Raw genomic sequence first — 23,212 nt, 5'->3', positions numbered from 1 at the left:
CACATGTTAATGGAGTATGTGGAACAGGCAAAGTATTAAGAAAGTAGAGATATACTCAATAGTGTTGTAATACTAAAATTGGTGTCTAAGCTAGGATAGTCAAAAGACACAAGGGACATGATTTGGGAGAAAGACATTGAGGCATAAAAGTGACTGAGGCATCGGGATAGTCCTTCTGCAATCGATTGCTATAGAGTGGCATTTCAAGTCATGAAGCCACAAAACAAAAAGAGTAGAGAAACCATGGGAGGAAGAAGCTTGGAGATATTTTAATCAAGGAAAAGAAATGGACTTTATATATTGTTTTCTTTAGAATTTTCAATGAACATTAAATATACATACTAATAAGTAGACCCAAACATACATACATACATAGGATCCGCAAGAAAAAGGAGAAATAATCAAAACACAGTTTCCACTTGTGTCTAGCTTAATGACCATGGTAAATGGATGGTGATTTGAATAGATATTACTGAGGAACAGAGTGATCTAGCAGAGTAAGATGTACGTTCTATTTCTAGCTCTATTTTTGACAGCCATGTGATCTTGGGTTTCTTTGAGCCCTTGCTTCCTCCTCTGGAAAATTAGTACATAAACATTCTCTCTCTCTCTCTCTCTCTCTCTCTCTCTCTCTCTCTCTCTCTCTCTCTCTCTCTCTCTCTCTCTCTCACACACACACACACACACGCACACACACTATCGTAAATCTACAATGTGATAACATATGTGATTTTAATGCCATCAAGTCTAAAGATAGCTTTATTTTAAAATTCCCTCGTGTATACATTAGCATATTTAAGAATTTTAACAGACACATATTCAAATGTATTATATCTCTTGATTTTCCCTCAATAATATTTTTAAAAGCTCTTTGAGGGCAGAGACAATCTCTTAGGCATCTGTTCTCCTTGCATTTTACCATGTACATGTTCTGGACAAAGCACATGTTTTTAACAAGAACAAAGCATGCATTTTGACTTGAGACTGGATTTACTCTGAAAGCTCAAATGTAGCTTTCAATATGTAAGCATTACTGAAAAGTAGCATTCAAACCTACAGTGTCTGGCACATCTTAAAATTTATTTAAATACTAAATACATACAGAAAATACTGCTCCCAATGGCGTCATAAACGTTTAAAAGTGGATTTTTCATAAATCTGAGAATGAGTGACAAGACATAGTGAATAACAAGGATGATAGGCAAAGATTCAAAGTTATTAGTGACATTTATTGTAATTATAAGTAGAAACACAATGACAGAAGTCCAGCTTTGGAACTGCAGTACACCGAAGTAGTTTTAACTGAGTTTTACAGTTTGTTTTAAAATGAAGTGTCATTACTATCTCAGAAACTAAAGTAATGGAATAAAATCCACACTTATGGCATAAGTTCTAAAAACATACTTCAGATACTCTAATGTCACAGTATACACAAGGACAAATTTGTACTTGAAAATCCATCTACTGTGAGAAACAATTTTCTAAAAAGGTAGCTTTGGGGCTTGCTTGCTTCCATGTAAGTTGCTAAAAGAAACTGCATGTTTTAAATACAAAATGCAAGGCTACTTACTTCCACTTGGAATCAGATCCCTTTCTGGGATGAAGAGTTTATATCCATAGTGTTTTTCTAGGACGTCTGGCAGTATTTCAAGAGCAAACTGCTCTTCCTCAGTATTGTCACAGTCCAAAGTATCCTGATCCACTTTTGTATAGGAGAGATAGGCGTCATATTCCTTGTTGTCTTAAAGCATAACAGTAACAACAAACAAAAATATGTCAGAAGATTCTCTTTGAATATTAGATGTCTATAACAACTAACAAGGAGAAATAAGCACTGTAATTGGTGACTATCTTTAATAATTAAAAAATAATTCATGTGTTATAGGTAATGTAGCCCATTTAAATATAAGTATTTCATGTGTTACAAACTAAAACTGTTATGAAATGGGCTACTTACAGTCAGGACAGAATAGAACAAAAACTTATTATTTGTGCCTTTTGGTGAGGATCTGCATTTGTGATATTCAGTGATGTCTGTAAATGATTATCTCAGTGTGTTTGAATGCAGGACTAAATAAGCCAAAGTCATAGATTTGACCCCTTCATATGCCAGTTGGTTTGGCTCTGCCACTTAGTCACAGACTAGTCCTCGTTTGCACAAATATGTGCACGCAATCCAAAAGGGGCTGGGCCCTAAAGTGTGGAAGATTGAAGTAATCCGACTTCACTCCTCGAGTCCGTACTTAGCATATGCCATACTTCCAGTTGCTTAGTGGCATCATCTTCATATACAAAAAGCAGTTCATTACCAAATAGCAGAAACAGCAGCTGGCCTTGATACAAATACATGGCCTGTTATTCCTGTTCAGCCAAGTAATTTGACACAACTTCCAAAAGAAGCCTTTGTTTCAAAATACACTTCCCTCCAATATTGCCAAATCAGGTTCTCTCTTCACCCAGTCAGTCATGGAGTTAACTGTACATTGCAAATATATGTGTCCCCTATTTTGCTGTACTGGCTCAGAGCCAGTCTGTCTAAAGTACAAATGTATATGTATGCATGCATTTTAAACACAGAATGTTAAGGAACACAGCCATATATTGTATTAGTCCTCATATGTTTTAGGAGGAACATATTAGAAAAGCTGTTGTATGCTCAAAATTCTCTTATTTAAAGAAAATTATTTTTAAAGTTAACTTAGTGAGCACAAGTCCATGAATAACTAATCATGCTTATCACTACTGGTTTCTTGAAAACATTGATTTTGAAAGACATGTAGCAATAATTCATAAAACACATCAATATTTTCCAGTAAAACCGACCTGATTAGAATAGAGCAAAAATTTTATTTTAAGGTATTTTATAAAACAAAGTAGCATTTACTAACCTACTCCATTAATATTTGGGTCCTAGTGGTTGAATGGAGCGTAAACTGCTGGCATACAGCCCTATTGTTGGAGTAGGTGGGGCTCCCTTAGACTTCTAATTCAGGGTTTATATTCGAATTCCTAGGCCATTCCACCCCTTACTACCTCTGCATGAAAAAACTGGTTATTGGTGTTATGATGGTGCCTGAGAGCAAGAGAAAAGCTTAACACACTCTAGCATGCTTGATAACTATAAAAGGCTTATAAACCTTGCTTAGGTTTCTTGATTGCCTAAAAGCACATGACCACAAAATACTGTCCTGGATAGTTGAGAAGATCTTTTTGCTTACAAATTGGACAAATTCCATGGTTATCCATAAAACTCTACTTGGAATTGAAAATGTTCTTCAGCAATGCTAATGTAAGAACCTCCTGGAAATGCTAACACCTCTGCCCTTGCTCCAATCAAGCACAGGATGCACCTGCAGGCCCCTGACTTTCTCCAGCTGTAATTACTCACCTGGGACTCAAAGCTGCCGATGATGCACAGCTGGAAGAAGAAAACAGTCCAAAGGACAAAAAGCTCTATTCCTCTGAGCAGAATATATTTTCTTGTCCTTGGTAGATAGTACTGCTGCCTCAAACGCCATGTCAGACTAGACCATTGTTTCCCATCTCACAAACCTACCTAAACTGAACCGCGTATTACTTTACTCATCAGTAACTTGTTGAGCATCCACTAGGTGCTTAACCATCTTCACTGGCTCCCTGACTTTATCAGTCACCTACGTTATAAGAACTTTTAGAATTCTAGCCCACTACTTACTCAATCTGTGATGATTTACTCTTTGACCATGCTGAACTCACATATGCCTGGTATTATCTCCCCTTACCTTATGATGCCCTAATGCTACAGCTCAATTCACTTACGGTCTTCTAGTAAATGCTTTCTGTATTTTCATATACTAAATCAGTTAAGACAAAGAATATCCATGTCTTTGGCATTCTGGTATTGTACCTGGACAATCAGTGTTATCTAGCATTCTGGACACACATCCCTTTCTGGAAAATGGTGCTTTGGTTTCAGTTACGTCCCTATAAGGTGAAGAAAAGGTGAAGATCCTATTGTAGCTGGCTGGAGCAGAAAAAGAGCTCTCAAAGCCACCATGCCAGATGTCTCAGAAACTTTAGGATGCCAGCTAGTGAGCCAGCAATGACTCAAATGCCACCGCTTTAAAAGGCACTTCAGCCTTAAGTAGAGAGCCAAGAAATTTTCATGAATAGCCACAGCTGTTCCTCACAAAGAAGGACAAGATGAACAGAGTAAAAGCATCAACATGATGCCAATAAAGTTAGCAGCCAGGCTTGACAATTGTTTGCAAACCAAGAGGCAGTTCAGTGACACCACTTTTCTAGACAACACTAATGAGTCTTCTGTGCTAAACTGTGCTGACTAAACTAATTTGAGGAACCAGAAAATAAAGAACAATGCAGACAAGGTATTAGAAGGAAGGCGACTGGCACAGTGCTCACTGAAGCTATGTTGCTCCTAATGAAGAGAGAAGTCATGAAGACAACCCAACTATTTGTGGAAGAATTTTCTTCTTCTTGTCACACCTGTCCTTCCCTATTTTAAAATCTAATTTTAATTTTGTTCCTCATCAGGGAGCCATTCCTATTTGAAGCCCAGGTCTCCTACAGATACACTGAACAGAGTCCTAAGCCCTTAGCTTCTAGAGGGAACAAAATTTTGTAACCTCGTTGATTGTCTTGTACTCAGTAACTTATTTAGAACCTATGTGTGCATATGTGTGTAGTAGTAATCTAAATGAAGACTAGAAGAGAATGAAGATGGGTCAAATAAATGAAGCAATCTATAGTGGATCGAAACAAAATAAATTAAAATTGTCTAGGAGATCAAAGTTCAGATAAATTCTGTTTTATAAAACAATTTCCTTCCATAAAACCTTACATGAAATTCATAAATTCATATAAATGCATGTGTGTGTGTGTGTGTTGTTTGTCTTGAAAGCAAGAAGACCCAAGTTTAATACCCTAAACCAGTATACAAACTATGTTCATACTCCCAATAATGGTAACATGGGAAGGGAGACAGGTGTATCTCTGGAAGGAAGGTAAATTTCAGGCCAACGAGAGACCATGTGTCAAAGAAAATGTAGAAAGAGCCTGAGAGTTAACAAAAGAGTGTGTCCTATGATCTTCACATGTATGCTAAATCTAGCATGAACTCAAACCCATGCTTGTATTCCCCTACATACATAAATGCAAATGCATATACAAAATTAAAAACTTAAAAACATAAATATGTGTATAATGTCACTGTCCTGGTTATATGTTTGTTAATTTGATGAAATCTAGAGTCATTTGAGAAGAGAAAACTTCAGTTGAGAATATATTTCCACTAGATGGTCATGGCTGTTTTGTTTTGTTTTGTTTTGTTTTTTTGATTAATGACTTGTGCAAGAACATCTGGTACACTATGGGCAGTAGCATTACTGGGCAGGTGGTCCTATAAGAAAGCAGGCTAAACAATCCATAAGGAGCAAGCCAGTAAGCAAGATTCTTTCATGCCCTTCCTTCAATTCCTGCCTCCAGTTTCCTGTCTTGAGTTTCTACCCTGACTTCCCTCTGTGACAGATTGTGATCTGATATTTAAAAGATTAAACAAATTCTTTTCTCCCCAAGTTGGCTTTTTTTGTAAGTAAGGAGTCTAATTTTCAATATTAACTCTTGTACAAGGGAACAGAATATAATTGATTATATTTTCATACATATAACCATGATCAGAGCAAGCATTTATTTCTCCTTTTGAAGATATTCCTAAATATCAGTCTGTACTTCCCTAATTTATTTGTTATAATTCTTGAGTAAATACACAATTTGAAAATGTATTTATCAAGAAGCATTGGTCTAATTTACTGTGAAAACAATAGGCAACTAAGATCCACTCATACTGGTATTTATGCAATAGTAACAATAATGTAAAAAATCATATTTCTCAAAAGCTTTGTCTAAGACCCATTCTCCCATGCTTCTCTCACCTAAAGTCCCTATAGGATGTCCTCCCCTCTGACCCACTTTCCTGGAAAGTGTCCAGATATAAGTGAGTATATACCATTTGACTCTTTCTGCTTCTGGGTTAACTCACTCATTATGATCATTTCTAGCTCAATCCATTTATCCACAAATTTCGGGAGTTCCTTGTTTTTAATAGCTGAGTAGTATTCCATAGTGTATATGTACCACAGTTTCTTTATCCATTCTTCTACTGAGGGACACTTAAGCTGTTTCCATGTTCTGGCTATTATGAATAAGGCTGCCATGAACATGGGTGAGCAAATTTTCTTGTTGTGTGCTGGAGAGGAAGGATATCAGGCTACCAAGAAGAGACTTGATACCCTGTGAGCATATACAGGGAGAGAAGGGCCCCCTCAGTCACAGTCATAGGGGAGGGGAGTAAGGGGAAAGCGGGAGGGAGGGAGGATTGGGAGGATACAAGGGATTGAGATGTAATATGAATAAATAAAAAATATATCTTAAAAAATACAAAAAAGCTTTGTCAATATAGCTATCATTATAAAAATAAATAAAATTAATTAAATCTTCTTCGAGGTAAAGATGTCACTAAAAATATAAGTAAAAATCTTACTCTTAAATATTTCAGGAAACTAACCACCTTTAAACCCAACTTAAAAGGTAACTGTTTAAAAAGTATATTTTGTTTAAAAACCTAGGTCATTTTACATACATGTTTCCAAGGTTTATAATAGTTAGGTAGTGAGGGCATTCTATAGGGTAAGAATATTTAAAATTAAAAATTGTCTTAAAATTATTTTAAAAAACCAGAAATCCAAAAAATGTCATTTTGTTTTCTTAAAATAGTTAAGCATTTGTAAATATTCAAAGAGTAACTCTTAGTATAATTGATGTCTTGATACTTCATCTATAAGATTTCTAAAAGTCATGTAAAGCAAATATGTCAAATTTATAAGGTAGTTTTAGATACATTTTCCATTGCCGTGACATACTTACTACCTGAGAAAAGTAACATGAAAATTTATGTAGCCTTACTTTTATAGTGATGGAAATATGGTGTCATTCATGGCAGTGGACAGGCTTGTGAAGGAAATAGCTCATGTTTTGGAGGAACCAGGAAGCAGTTACCCCAGATGGAAATTGATGCCTAGCTAAGTTCATCCACTAGCAATGGACTTCTTCCAGCTAGGTCACACCTCCTTTGGGTCTTATAACCCCTTAAAACAATGTTACAAGCCAGGTACTGAGTGTTCACAGTATGAGTCTGTTGGGGTTGCCACATATTCAAACTGTAACAGATACGTTCTAAATTTGTATCTTTTGAGTCATCGCTCAGAATGGTACTACAAATATTCAAAATATGTAGGTTCATGTACTTTGTTGAGCTGTTAAAGGAGCATGCCCATACTTTAAAACTATTTTTGCATGCTTATTTGCTTTCTTTATGATAGCAATTGGTAGAAATGACAAAAAAAAAAAAAAAAAAAAAAAAAAAAAAAAAAAAAAAAAGAAAGAAAGAAAAGAAAACGTACATTTATTCTTGTGGGAAAGGGTTTTCATGGTGATTTTCTCTAGATCAAGAAATATCTTAAGATTTTTATTTCGAAATAATGCCGAATATAGGAGGATTGCATGAATAAGATAACTTTAAAATAATGCATTGTATCTTTTATCCAGAGTCGCCTATTAATGTTCTTTTCTTTCTTCATAAACACTTTTACCTAAATTATTTGAGAGTAAGTTGCACTTGTCATAATCCTTTATCCCTAAATATTTTAGTTTCTCTTTCCTAAGAATAGAAATTGACTCTTACATGATCATCCCTAAGTTCTGTCTATTAATTGAGTTTGGGAAACAGGAGATGGCCTACCATCAGCAGTTTCATCACCTCCAAAACGTTGTCGGTAGAATAGCATCAATTCTATATTGTAGCATTTGTAGATCACCACCAGCAGTATAAGTAGGAGGAAGATTGCTCCCAGGCCCCCTGCAAGCTCAATTTTGTAGATTAAATCTGGAGTTAAGCAGAACAAATAGGAAAAGGTAAATAAACACTTGGAACTTCTAAGCATTCTGGTTTTCTTTTCAGAATATCCTGTGCATAATAATTTTCTCTTAATATGTTAGCATGAATCATATTTTAATAGAATTGAGAATATTTTGAGGCTTTAAACAATTTACTATTATAAAGGTAAGTGTAACATAAAAGAAATACTTAAATTCTAATTTATTTTGAAGATACAGCATTTTCACACACATTTTAAAAACTTTTGCATCAGGGAACTAGTAAAACGCTTTCACTTTTTGCTTCATGGATAATGTTGTGTTGATTCTGTTAAAATATCTTGTTGGTTTAGTAAGATTATCTCCTGTACTTCTCAGGCCACATGCTCTATTCTTCTACTGTAGAATAACATCATAAAATTCCTTCCACAATCAAATAAAATCTAATGAGCTTGCAATTCTTAACTGTTCTACTTAACCTCAGTTGAAAATAATCTAATACACACTAAGTAGGGGGAATTAACTTACCCGTTACCTATACTTATTTGAATAAATTACTATAATATAGTTGAGATATAATATACCCAGTGGAACAAAAAGTGAATGAGAAATCTAGGTTAATCACTTAGCCTCTTCGGCCAACACCAATGCATGCTATACTTAAGCTTTCCCACTGAGGCGTCCCTGAAACTCTGAGAGTTGGGATAATTAAATAAGCACATAATGGGGGTGAGGCAGTAATGTCTGCTAGGCTCAGAGAACAGTGGGTTATCTGTAGCTTAATTAGTGATATTAACAAATCTAGAGTAATCATCGAAAAAGAGATAGTATCAGAATTTAAAACATAAGAAGTTAAAGGCTATTTAAGATTTTGAGTTCAGCATTTTTCAAAGGAGAAATGCTAAATCTAAGAGAGACCAGGAAAGAGAAATAGTTTCTGCTGAGGGACAAGAACGTCCACTGGTATCATCATAATTAAATGAAACTGCCTACAAGATTAGGTGGTCTCCATTTAATCGAATTCTGTAATTATCAAGCAAATATTTTATTACTACTAATTCAGCTTACTATGTAACTAGAAACTGGAAAGGGAAAAGACATTTTATTTGCACATTAGTTGCTTCTGATTGTGGTTGGCATCAGTCAAAGTTTCTTTGGGTAGGCTGATTTAAATTTCTGATTTGGCTGTGACTCTTGAGGAACACAGACAATTTTTCTTTGGTAATGTAAGACCATTGCTTAAGAAAAATAGGTCATGGTCAATGTAACAAAGTCCATTTAGCATATTATAATTTATAAAATGGGTGAATTTATTATAGAAGTGAAAGATATATATTATATATATTACATATATTATATATATTATTTACTTTGTAAATAAGCTTGTCATACAAGAACTTTTAACCAAATCTGTACATGTAGAATTTGAGACTCTTATCCAACGACATGCATGTAAAAGTGTCCCAAATAGGACAAGAACCATGGTTTCCTATATTGAAATTCAAGGCTCCTTTTGTCCAACCTCAGTATTATCTACTCTGCCCTGGAAGTAATCATGGGAAGGCATCTACATGTTTTCCTTGGAAATCTTGATGGTATGTCCTCACACCATGTGAACTGGTGAGAATTTGATTCTCATTATTTAAGCTCCAAAGAAGGCAAATAGACTGCAATTATGAATGAGAACGAAATAACCTGGGAAGATCCCACAGGCTCTGGTGAAGAGGACAACTGAAAAATGCTACAGTCACGGACGGAAGAGGCCTCCTATGAGAATTCCACATGTGAAGGAAACTGTTAAGTTTTGTGGAGAAGGGAAGAATAAAGTTTTACCAAGGAAGTTGCCTGAGATCTGGACACAATACAGCTGATTAGGAAAATGACAGGGTGGAAATGGAAATGAGTACAACTCTTGTTTTTGTGTGTGTGAAAACAAAGAGATTTATGACAAGGGGAAGAGAATGGGGCTCTTGTGAAGGACAAGCTGTGCACAAGAGATATTATGAGGGACTTAGAGAGCAGCTATGGGAAGTGACCACCTTTGCCCTACCTGCTAAAAGAGGATTTGAATTTTAAGCTAAGCCCCAACATTTTAGGGGGAAAAGTTTTACCACATACTAAGCTTGCATTTTGTCTTATAAACTGGGATCCTTCGGACCTACTCCCTACCTTTATCTGGCCCACAAAGCAAACTTACCTCACCAAACTTACACTGGGAACAAATCTCAGTCTTCACTTGTTTTCTCACTACTTTTGATCAATAATACATTGTAAATGACCAGTGCTGTGTTGGAAACAAATAAATGTTTCTTTGCTACTCTGATAATAAACTTCTTTTTCAACTTGCTGCATGGATCGGCTTAATTCAAATGGTTTGTTCCTATTTTTTTTTTTTTTACCATAATAAATAGGCAATTTCTTCTTTAAATGTTTTCATGGTTCTCTCTTTTCTCTTTTGTTCCTCACCTTCTTCCCTCTTGGTCTGCCTCTCTCCTCCTTCTTTCTCTCACCCAGCTCCTTCTCTTCCATTTCTTCTCTGGCCAGAACAGCTCTCAACTGTTTGAAAAGTCACTGAATGAACTTTCCCCCCAACAAGTTCTACGTTATTTACAGAGTACAGTTGCTATTCAGCAGCAGGAACAATGTGTGTGCTCCTAAGTAGCAGGCACCCACGTCAGCAGTCAATATATGGAAGAGAATCACGGTGTGAAAAGGACCTTTGTGCTTTGGGGGTCCATTTTATAAAAATGCCTTTGAAAAATATTACATAATGGTTGCTGTTTAAGTTTAAAACTGAGCCTTTACTCTGAGACCCAACAAATATTCTTTGATTCTGCCATGGCAGGCTTATCAAAAGAGAAACAGCAATCCTATAATCAGAGGGTAAAACTGCCACCAGCCAAATGACATCTGGTTTTTCTTTTGTCTTCTGTTTGTATTTGCCATCTTCTATCTCAGCAGGATCTATACTTCAAGACATTTCCTGACTGAGAAGCTGAGAGTCATTTATTTTGGTCTGTGTCTTGTAAATGTTTCCTAAGGATAACTGCAGCCAAGGAGGAAACTTCTGAGTAGTGACGACAATTTTTGTAGGTACACATAGTATATATATAGGTCTTTTGTATCTTTTTAGTTTGTATATTTTTAGTTTTGCATTTTTAAAAGTATTTATTTCTTCTGACCTTTGTGAGCACAATGGTTAGGTATTGTTGTGTGGGAAAAATAACAAGTGAAGCCAAGTGACAAGAGAAATTATGTGTGTGTGTGTGTGTGTGTGTGTGTGTGTGTGTGTGTGTGTGTGTGTGTTTGAGCTTGCATCTCTAACAAAAATTAGTGAACAGGTTAGGAAGGTTGATCTGAGGATTTACGCTGTGATCTGAATGTTGGCATCTTCTCAAAAGTCATGTTTGTCGATCTCAGTGGTTGTGTATTTTTCAGAGATCTAAATTTGATGCCCAGCCTTAAACAAAACACTGTGTGTTGCAACCTTGCTCCAAAGCAATGGTATTCAGATTTGGGTAAAAGTACCCCTTTAAGGACCGGAGAAAAATCTTCTGACTTCTTTTCCTATGTGAGACCACATAGAAGCCACCAATTATGCGGAATAGGACTAGACAGAGAATATGCTAGCACATCAATCTCTAGAACTGTAAATGTCAACTCTGTGGCTTTTTATATACTGCTCAGTTAAAGTTACTTTGTTATACAGCCAAATAGATTAAGACATAAATTACTGCTGCCTAGAGTGCTGCTATAACAGATATCTACATATATGGAATTGCCTTTGAAAATGGGTACTGAGTGGGAAGAGGTTCAAGGAGATTTGATGTACAGTGTTAATGCAAAGAGCCTTATGGGAGATTCTGGTGAAGGTTCAGAAAAAGATGGGGGCTCCAGGGAAAGACACATTTAAAAAAATAAATTTACCTAAATGGGTCTGAGCAGAACATTGGTAGAAATAATGACTAGTAAAAGCCCATGAAGATCTATATTTTGGATATTCTAGTTGCCAGAACTATAAAAAAATATTTTTCTGTTCTTTATAAATTAGACAATTCAAAATTGGCCCTTATATTAAGACAGCATCCTATATCATTGTAAAAATCCAGGTGGAGCAGAAGGAAGTGCTGTGGGGTGCATGAAGGGGAGAGTGCAGGGTAGGGGAGGTACAACTGGAGGGGGAGGGATGAGAAAGCAGGGGCAGAGGAACAGTGAGAGAGAGAGGTTTAGATTTAGTATCATACCTATATTTTGTGGGAAAGTGAGTATGTGCAGGTAGGTAGAACTAATTACCAGAATGGTTTGTGGTTAAGTTCATAATCTTGGTTCACCAAGAGGGAAAAATCAAATAGGTCTCTTACTACTATATAGTCAATTATGCTTTCTTGCTAATAGCTTGTCAGAGAAAACAAAATGATAGCTGCATGTAGGAGCTATATAGTTAAATGGTATAATATTTTTATAATTCCTGTCCACGATCATTGGATATGTTAGAGGTGAATTCTCAATTTACAAAAGCCCTTTTGATCTCATGAAATGATTAGTCACAAATTTCTTCTCCATAGTGATCACTTAGGAGATTTCAAATATATGACTTACAGCTCATTAAGAAGTCATTGTTCCATAAAACAAGTGTTCTAGGTGGAATTACCACAACCAATGAGACCAATGAGGTCAGGCTCTATTGTTTTATGTTTTGTTTTGGTTTGGTTTTTGTTTTTTGTTTTTGTTTTTTTTTTTAACTGTTGATTAAATTTAACTTAAGGTATATACTTGTATAATCAACCAAAATTTTTTCAGGCAAAATACAGAAGACACATTGTTTATAAAATTAAAATGATATGAACTATCTAAAGTTAGGATTTTTTAATTTTTTGTGTTTTTTATTATTATTAATTTATTCTTGTTACATCTCAATGGTTATCCCATCCCTTGTATCCTCCCATTCTTCCCTCCCTCCCATTTTCCCCTTATTCCCCTCCCCTATGACTGTTCCTGAGGGGGATTTCCTCCCCCTGTATAGGCTCATAGGATATCAAGTCTCTTCTTGGTATTTTATTTTTGTACATATACTTTTATATTATATATATATATATATACACACACATATACATACACACACACAATAGGTTACCTATGGCAAGAAGAGGTCAGGTTCTATTGTAATAAAGTCGAACATCTCTAAATTATATGTATATATACACACATACACATATGTGTGTGTGTGTGTGTATGTGCACGCATGCGCACACGGGCATGTTTTTCTTAACCAAAGATAAGCCTGATATGGTTTTAAATTTTTACTAAAGGTTCACAAGGACTTTTGCCCTTCATATTTTTGAGACCTCAAAGACCAAACGAAGAAAAATTAACCTTGTCCTTTAGCAAACCACAGTAAAAAACTTCAATGTCTACTTAGAAGTGTGCAAACTGATATATTAGATGCCAAATATGGTTTTATCAAAATAAAAATGCTTTAAGAAAAATGGATATTAATATTTATAAATTAAAAAAATCTTTACCCTCTCAGCTTCACTTGAAAACTTTGAAGTTTTCATATCCTGGGCCAAATCTTCTAGAACAGAGTGGTGGGTTGTCCTTTAAGTAGAGTATGTTTTACCTAGTTCCTGTTTTACTTTTGTCTAATAGTCAACCCTCTTTTGTTTTCTATGTATGCTTGGCAATTGAGGCCTTTGAATTTTCACCTCCAAGCCTGAGAATTAATATCTTTAAAAAAGAAAAAATATTCTTAAGTAACTGAGTTCACACAAGGAAGAAAAGATCATAGATAAAATCTTGGTTTATGAATCCCTTTTGTCTTTTCTCCCACTGAATTGGGCTAGTCATATGTGGGGAACATTTCTATCTAACAAACACTCTTGAGCATTTATTATGTTTTATGTACTATGAATACAGCTGTCACTAATACCAGAAAAATCCCTACACTTATGGAATGTTCATCCTTGAGCAGGAAGAATGCAAGAAACAAATGTGCAATGTAATAACCAATATTAATGCACACACTGGAAAGAATCAGAAACTTAGAGGGCACAAAAAAGGTAATGAATTATATTTAAAATGAGATGTCCAGGGAATGCCTACTGAGTAGGTCACATAAGAAGAGGCCTGTGTGATTGGAGGCAACCATGGGAACAGATGGAAATAAAAATGTTCCAGGCAGAGGATATAAACAATGGAGACATATCTAAGAAGGGACAGTGCTTGATGAGCATGAGAAAATGAAAGGAGGCTAGTGAGCATGGCATTTGATCTAGATTATAGAAGGTGAGATTACCAATAAGAACAGATTTGCAATAATAAAAGGTTGGACTTTCATTTAGTCCATCAGAGCTGGGAGCTCCAACTCAGGTGGTAACAGTGAGGCCAAGTAAGTGGTCAAAGCTGTGCTAGGCTTTGACCATGGAGCTTGGTTGTGCCTTAGAGGCAGAACATGATAAAAGAAAACTAGAACTGAAGGATGGCTTGGACTATTTTGGTCCAAAAAAACTAGAGTGATGATGATGGTCATGAAGCATAGAGGTTCATCTGAATGGGTAGGAGAAATTAAGTAATTGAGAGAAAAGAAACTTGATGTACCTGTTGGATATATGTAAGTTAGCATATATTAGTAAATAGGCAAACAGATACACAAGTCTGGACTTTGTGGGAAGTGACAGCAAGTAAATGTTAAACTATGAGATGGAGGCCAAAGAAGATAATTCAGAGATCAAGTGAGAATAAGCTGGAAAAACAGTAAATTGCAACACTTATTTAAGTATAGGGAAAATGAGAATTGATGCTTGTCAGTAATAATTTTAGTCAATGTTCTTTGTGGATAATATGGAAGGGAGTAGAGTTTTACAGTGTGTCCTCATGTCCAGTTTCAGATTTCTAGAATTTTAAGAACTGCCAGTTGTTGCTTTTACTTTTAAATAGAGTAGATTTATTTTAAAACTCAGATTATATCTGTTCCCACTGGCTGAATTATAAGACCTTCCTTCATGGCTTTTCCCCAAAGAAATTTTCAAAATTAAAAAAAAAAAGAAAGAAAGAAAGAAAAGAAAAAACTGTGTCTTCTCTGTAACTTTTATTAAATGTTTATATTTCTTTGCATTCTTACTGCCTCAGATGTTTGTAGATGTCTATTTTATTTGTCTATTTCTCAATACAAAGCATATATTTGCGACACATGAGTTGTCAATAGTAAAAGAGAGTTTTAATCATTTATTGAACCAGGATACATTCCAAGTGCCTATTAGTAGCAAAAACACTGTGTATGTTGCTTAAAGATGCAGAAGTACAGCAGCAAACTCTGCTGTAGAGAATCTCTGAACTAAAAATAAGCCCCAAAAGGACAGAGATAAAGTAACTTTTGCTACAAAATCTGTGGGCTTGGGAAAAGGAGGAGGAGGAGGAGGGTATATAGATGAAAAAAATTCTCTATTTAATACACTCTATAATCAAATACAGTTTTTAGGTGGGATACATTTTATATCTAGTATTTGTTCATTTAAACTAGTAGTTTTACAAGGTAGATATTGTTACTTCTATTTTATATATGAGGAGACCAGAGTTCAGAAATTCTAATCAGGCAAGTCAGCTATATTTCACCAGGTGGCTGAACCAGATCCTCTGAACCTGGCTGGACTGACTTCTCTTTCCAGAGCTCTGTATGCATAAATATGCCTTTATTTTAAGATAGCATCAAGTCCAGTCATGCGAGACATGGCGCTGCTGAGATCGAAGCATTATTCTCAGAAAATCATGCTTGCTTGCTTCTTCTGGAGATTCTCGTCAGGCTCGAGTTTTGGATCTGGCAGGAAAATGAAAATTCCATCTTGGCCAGTAGGTGCAACTGGTGATTTTTGCTGATTTAATCTGTTCTATTGTTCTACAGCCTAGGCAACAAGTGGCCTGATTAAGAACATGTGTTCTTCTTCATTTACAAAACCTTTCCCAGGTGAACACACAAACCATTTAGCCTTTTTGTGGTAATGGAGACTTCTGCTAAAGCCTTTTAAGATGCTTTTCTGGCACTGTCATGTTTTAGTGTAATTTATGCGTAAATTTTGTTTCTTTTCTTTTCTTTTTTAAATCACATTCAATTCTAGCCAGTCTAGAACAAACTATTAAGAGGGACTTTTCCAGAAATGCCAAAGGATTTAGAAGTATATGCACTGACTGAAAGTCTTTTAATACCAAGTCATGCCACAAAATATAATTTAGGGTATTTATGATAACTTTTCTTATATAGCATTATGAACTGTTTATGTTACATTTTATTCCAGAATTTTAAAAGTAACTGTTTTTAATCTGTTAACATAATGTCTAAAATTTCATCTAAGTAATAAAAGACAGAAGGTGACATACAGAGAAAAATACTGAATGCCAATACATATCAAAATTTTGTGTATCACTTAGAATTATTCCAAACATGGCACATTATATGTCAATTGACATAATATACAACCATACTTTATTTCATTTATTCATTTCCTTATGCTATGGAAGGCCAGGGGGTTTTTATTTTTGCTAATATGCTTAGCAAGAGAAATATAAGACATCTTTAATAATGACAAAATGGCTTGAGAAAACATATTCAGAAGCTACTTGTAGTTCGTGAAGACGTAGATGTAGTTATGAAAAAGAGTACCCTTTTTACGCAGTAGAACACTGGCATGTTTTCGTCCATTTCTGTTTTCCACATGGCATGTGTAATTAGCCAAGTCGGCTTCCACCACTGAATCGAAGATAAGTGTCAACTCAACTTCTTTTTCTCCCAGATGCTCTTTGAGGAGCCTGAAAGAAAGACAGAAAACTTGGTTGCATTGGTTTGAATGAGTCAGAAAGCAGTCATACAAATTCTATAGGAATCTAACACAGCACACAAGCCTCTGGACGGTATTCGGCCCAGAGTGCTCAGGTTGGATTGCCTGTGTATGTATCATCTCCAGTAAGAAAACACAAAAAGCAAAGAACAAACAAGAAAGAAAAAGCAGACACGGGGATTTACTCATCAAAAGAAGAAGCAACAACACGTCACAGGGCTTTCATAAATAGAGCACATATTATCTATGTCAAAAAGGGAGGAAACGCTGGCTTTAATGTTCTTAAGTGAGTTTATGAAAACGAGTTGTATCTTTACACAACGACGCAAAGGAAAACATCTGTATGAGCACGGGTTTTATGTTAGAACTTAGGCTTTATAAAGGGGAAAAGAAGGGAACATTAAAAATGTTGGGTATAAAGCAGACTGGGCATAGTGGCGCATGCCTTTAATCCCAGCACTCGGGAGACAGAGGCAGGTGGATCGCTGTGAGTTCGAGGCTAGCCTGGTCTACAAAGTGAGTCCAGGACAGCCAAGGCTACACAGAGAAACCCTGTCTCAAAAAACCAAAAAACAAAATGAAACAAAACAAACAAACAACAACAACATCAAAAAGCTAGGCCTAGTAGCACACGACGTTCATCCCAGAACTTGGGAAGCAGAGGCAGGTAGATTACTGTGAGTTCGAAGCCAGCCTGGTCTACAAAGCAAGTTCTTGGACAGCCATGGCTACACAGAGGAACCTTGCCTCAAGAAATAACGAACCAAACCTACAACAAATCAATCAAACAGACAAACCAATAAATGATGAGCATATGAAAAATAAATAAGGTGTTTTGTTAATTTGGATCTCCAAATATGAGTAAAATTCCTGTTTTCTTCTCCCTTGCTTGTTCTCTATAATACAGTACTGAGCCCTGTTCCACCCTCATGGCCCTGAGTTCTCGAAACCTTGCTCCTATCATGTTCTTCTGCTTCTCCTACTCATGGATGAAACCCTGCTCTTGGTGATTTGTTCTGCTTTCTTTCTGAGGCAAGTTACCAGGGGCCTCGTATGACCAGAAATGGAAGAGCTGCGTCGCTAGCATCGGTTCTCGAGGGCCACAATTCTTCAAAGAGTTATAGCTCTTTGTATAGTGTGTAGCTACCTCCCGATTAAAGATGTGTTTCTGCTTCCTCATGCTTTTGACCAAAAGTAGCCAGTGAAAGTTGCAGAAAAACGGCTGTGAAGTTCTGGGGTAGCTGTCTAAATATAAACATATTGATAAACCTAAAATAATTTATATTGAAGATTAGAGGGGGACAGAAATGATTTTTATCTTCTTTATGGCTACACAATCATGAGTACAGAAAAGACTTCTTTGACTGGCATTGGGCACCACGTCAAGCTGGGACCTTAAAAGTCAGTTCTTAACTGGTGCTGCACTTTAATCCATCTTTAAATGGGGAAGAATATTATACTGAGTATGAAGGTGGGATAGTAAAATGAGTTAAAATAAATGATTGCTGCCTTGCCAGGCCACCATGGTAGAGGATGCGCTCAGTTCTGATATGACTTAACCCATGAGATGTATAGGTGTTGGGGGGGGCTCCTCTTTTCTAAGGGGTAGGGAAGAGGTGATACAGGGAAGAGGGAGGGAGGGGAGACAGAGAGAAGAGGAGGGTGGTGGCTATGATTGGGATGTAAAGTGAATAAATAAATTAATTAGTTAAAGTAAAAACAATCAGTACCACATTTAAAGGAACATTATTCAATATAAATATTTCTTTAGCTGAAGCTGGGTTGTTCAGATTTTGGCCCCTCCCAAAACATTTGAATTTGTGCTCATTAGCACTTTGTATTAGTTCTGTTTACGCTTTATCTAGTTCTTTGAGAGATGAAAAAGCTTTAAGTAAAGTTGGCAGGAGAGAGCTGCTAGAAACTGGGGATTCCTTGTACTGATATGAAGCCTCATGTAGTAGGTTCTATACAGTTCTATTTATGAAATTAACCGTTTCTGCTCCCTTCCATTATCCAAGATGGATGATGTTCACATAGTTCAAGTGAGCCTCCTGTGACCTCTTACATTTATGGATTTTTTGAGATTACAGGTAACTATTCCTTTGCTGACTCCCTGAAGCTAAAACTTCTGCATCAAATCTCGACTGTTGTTCTGTTTTCTTCCTTCCCTTGGTAAATGCCACTGTATTCAGTTGTGTTAGCATCACATAAACCTGCTGTGGAAGAAGCTCTCGTAATTCCAGAAGCCCCAGAGAGGCCACAAATTTCATTTGATTTAAAGCATCACATGGAGGGCAGTCACAGCCTCTGCCAGGCACGGGGCAGAAAGCTGATCCTGCTCCGTGCCACGGAGCCTTTTCCCTCCTCATCTCTAATGCAGTTTCCAAAAACAGATCTCCACAGGCTGCAGAAAGAATTTGGAGAGAGGATTGAAAAATGATCCTTCTTCATTCTATTAATATATATGAGGTGTCTTAATTATCAGCTCTTAAAAATCTAGAGGTGATTTGCTTTTTTGGAATTAAACAGTAGGCTGGTGTTTATGTCTGTAATTCAGTCTGCAGAGTAGTCAGACTTTCCTACCAAACACCAATATATAAAACTCCGTCAATGATGCTTTTTCAACCCTAATAGGTGCCTAGCTCTGGGCTAAAGACTTAGTGTAAGAGAAACATAAAGACTGTAAGGCTCAAACCTGATGCATTAAAATCTAAATTTAAAAAAGGCAAAAACTACACAATTGAAAAAGTATAGGATGGATTAGGTCAAGAAGTGTAACTACCCCAATTGTGATGAATATAGAACTTCAAGACACACAGAATAAATTATATTCAAAAACAGACTTGACACAGTGGCTAGGCAAAAGGAAAAAGAAGTTGTTTTCCAGGAAAAGATAGTGGTGACTTTTTGTAGAATGTGTGAAAGCCAGACAGTAAAGAGACTGGTTTTATGATCGATGGATGTTAGAGGTGGGGGCATCTAAGGATGTACTTCAAATAACCTGAAAAGAATTTCATTCTAATGATAAAATATGGAAAGACTAAGATCCATGTGAATTTTGAATTTGTTTTAAACAGTTTATTTCAGGTGTAAATCATCACCAATAGTATTCAAAAACTGAAAAGTTTGGACAAGCGTATCTATCCATTGGAATTTTGGCCAGTGGAATCTGTTATAATTTTGTTGTTGCTGCTGCTATGATAAAGCACTGACCAAAAGCAGATTTTGGAGAGGGGACTAGTTTATTCAACTTAACTTTTAGATCACAGGACATCATTGAGGGAAGTTAGGGCAGACATTTAAGGCAGGAATCTAGAGGCGGGACTTCCTCTCTGGCTTGTTCCCATGGCTCATACTCAGCTAGTGTTCTTATACATTTCAGGTCATCTGCCTAGGGTTGGTGCCAATCATAGTGGGTCGAGTCCTCCCACATCAATCAAGACAATCTCTCACAGACACAGATGGCCACAGGCCAATGTGATCTGCAGGATCCATCAATTAAGATTTCTTTTTCCTAGGTGGCTCTAGGATGAGTCATGTAGGCACTAAAAACTAAGAGAGTCCACGAACTAACAATCAGGGCAAACTTTAAGAAAAGTTAAACATTAGAAATGATGTTTTAAAGATTAATTCAACCGAAGAAAGCCAGTACCTTCAAAATTTATACATAGACTATGTTATTAGAAGCATTAATGGAGTGACTATGGTGATGGCTTGGTCAGTAAAGTGCCTACACAAGCATAAAGACCCAAGTTCATTCCCATAGCAAATTGTAAAGCAGGCAAACATAATGGATAGCAGCGTTTATCTATAATCCCAGGGCTGAGAATGTGGACATAGGAGGGTCCTTGGGACTTGCTGTACATGTATTGTGCTGAATTAATGAAGTCTAGGTTCAATGAAAGACATTGTCTCAAAAAATAGGTTGTGTAGACACTTTGGTTACAGGAAGTAGAGAAATATTCTTGAACTGGCTAGGAATCACTCTCTATGTTGACTAACTTTCATACTGACGTACACCGCTATGTGTGCTTCTGTGTGAAAAAAGACATCAATGGCCTTACCCACCATTGGATTCTAAATACTATGATACTGACATTCAAGGCAAGATGTGCCCTCTGCCACAATAATGGCATGGCTGTTTCCATGGGTAATCAAATAATCTCTTGTTTGAATTTGAGGCCTGCTCCCCAGAGAGAACCTGATCCTGTAAATGTGGTCATAACACATGGTTAAGAAACCCATAGACACTAAGGAAGAACAGACTGTCATTTTACAGAAAAAACATTTTGTCAAACTCCCTTATAAATATTCATATTACATCTATGGATTTCTGCCACTTTCAATGTTCACAAGTACTCACACATATACTTCCTCCACAAAGACAAAAAAGTATTATTAAGAAGAATATGGTCATTGTGTCACACACAGACACATAGACACATACAAAGAGAGTAAGAGTGAGAGAGAATGTGAGAGATACTGAAACAAATGAAAAATTACCAACTCTTCTTTTTTAAAATATATTTTATTCATTTATTCATATTACATCTCAATGGTTATCCCATCCCTTGTATCCTCCCATTCCTCCCTCCCATTTTCCCCTTACTCCCCTCCCCTATGACTGTGACTGAGGGGGACTTCCTCCCCCTGTATATGCTCATAGGGTATCAAGTCTCTTCTTGGTAGCCTGCTATCCTTCCTCTGATACCAACTCTTCTTATATCTATCAGATAATTAGACTCTTGGCCCCCTAATACTAATGATTTTAGCACAGTCAGGTGAGAAACCTTGAAGCAATACTAAGAGGAACACTTAAAGTGAAAATAATGCAATATGCACATACATTGAAACATTCCATCAATATACTTTTCATAATTTAGTTTTAGTATAAGCTAAAACTAATTGAAAACTTTATTTGTATTTATGTATTTAGGCTCACTGCTCTGAGCTTAAGAGTTAAAAATTTATGCACACAGTCAGTCATAGCCAGACTTTGTGAGGGTTGCTTCTGACAAGTGGAAAGGAAAATGTTCATTTAAGTAAAGGAGACTAGAACACTCTGTTCTTTTTTTTTAAGTCCATCCTCAATGAAAACTAGTTTCTTGGATTCTAAAAAAAATTAGGATATACCAAAGTGTAACAACTACCTGGGCAAGAAGAACCACTCAATTCCAGAACCCTCTAGATTCCTTGTTTCTTCTGAATGCAGGTTACAATGAGAAACTCTTAGGAAAGCGAAAGTCTGTGGGCATAGGGCTATTTAAATCTTTAGACATATCATATAATTTTGGAAGGGTCACGATCATAACAGCACAGAAAGAAAGAATGTGAAATATTCTAAGATACTAGAAGTACCTATAAATAATTGTGTTGTTATTTGTAAAGGTACTTAATTGGTTATAAATGTATATTGTAAATTCTTTGGCTATAAATACATTTTAAAGTATGTTGACATATTAAAAGATAAATTGGAATAATGTGAAATAATAAGTCAAAACCAGAAAAAGCAGAAAGGCTAGAAGACAAAAGACAAAGAACAAGAGGAACAAACAGAAGGTGATACATACATGATAGATATTTAAAGAGTTATAACAATAATCACTGTAAATATAAGTGATCTGTTGGTATTATTTGAAGACACATTGACAAAGTAGTTTAAGTTGATAAGTCCCAACATGGACGTTTTTTGTAAGAAAGTCTCTTGAAATAGAAAGTCATAGACAGACTAAAAGGATGCAGAAAAGCTTACGATATTGGAATTCAAAAAGCTGCGGTAAGCATACTAGTTTAATACAAAGATGACTTTAAAGAAAAAAGTGTGAAAAAAGAGGTGTGTTTCATCAGGAGGGTGCCTTTCTAAAACCATACTTAATAACCTTTAACACATATGCTTTTGACAAACACACACAATATTTGATTACCCCAGGAACAGAATCAGTGGTTAGAAAACCAGCAAGCAAGACAAAACAAACATCTATAGTCTGTTTCTCACAGCAGCAGAATTCCTCCAGTTCCCAAGTTTACCTAAATCATTCACAAAACAAAACAACTAAATCAACTGCTTACCTTAGTAAATACAGCATAGAAGGGTGGTAAATTATGCTCTTGGGACACAATAAAATTTAATTGGAAACCAACAACAGACAAATACCTACAAAATTCTAACTAAATATTTGGAGATTAAGAAACACATTTCCAGGAGAATAACTCTTCCCCAGGGATGAGCTCCTTAATGGGCTATTCAGTAGTGAGTGGATTACCCTGGACACATACACATGTGGCAACACTGAACAGACTTTGAAAATGGTATTTATACGTGTGTGTGTGTAATAACAGAACAATTTAAAATATGTCAAAATAAAAATATAACTAAAATGTGAGGCATAGCACAAAGTGCTTGGAAAGAAACATAACAGCAAATGCAAACATTAGAAAAGAAAGACCTAAAAGCA

General features: G+C 36.1%; 1 protein-coding gene across 1 annotated transcript in view; it reads right to left on the bottom strand.

Annotated features, from left to right (window-relative positions):
• Positions 1-23,212, bottom strand: part of Il1rapl2 (interleukin 1 receptor accessory protein like 2) — a 1,209,823-nt gene that overhangs the window by 10,757 nt on the left and 1,175,854 nt on the right. The window contains exons 8-10 of the mRNA XM_051141602.1: positions 16,583-16,728; positions 7,796-7,939; positions 1,571-1,741 (exon numbers count right to left, since the gene is read on the bottom strand). Coding sequence (XP_050997559.1) covers positions 1,571-1,741; positions 7,796-7,939; positions 16,583-16,728 — 461 coding nt within the window. The remainder of the gene's footprint in view (positions 1-1,570; positions 1,742-7,795; positions 7,940-16,582; positions 16,729-23,212) is intronic.

Source organism: Acomys russatus, chromosome X (assembly GCF_903995435.1).
Source record: "Acomys russatus chromosome X, mAcoRus1.1, whole genome shotgun sequence".
Classification (NCBI taxonomy): Eukaryota; Metazoa; Chordata; class Mammalia; order Rodentia; family Muridae; genus Acomys; species Acomys russatus.
The sequence above is the reverse complement of the archived record's forward strand: the minus strand, read 5'-3'. Positions and strand labels throughout refer to the sequence as shown.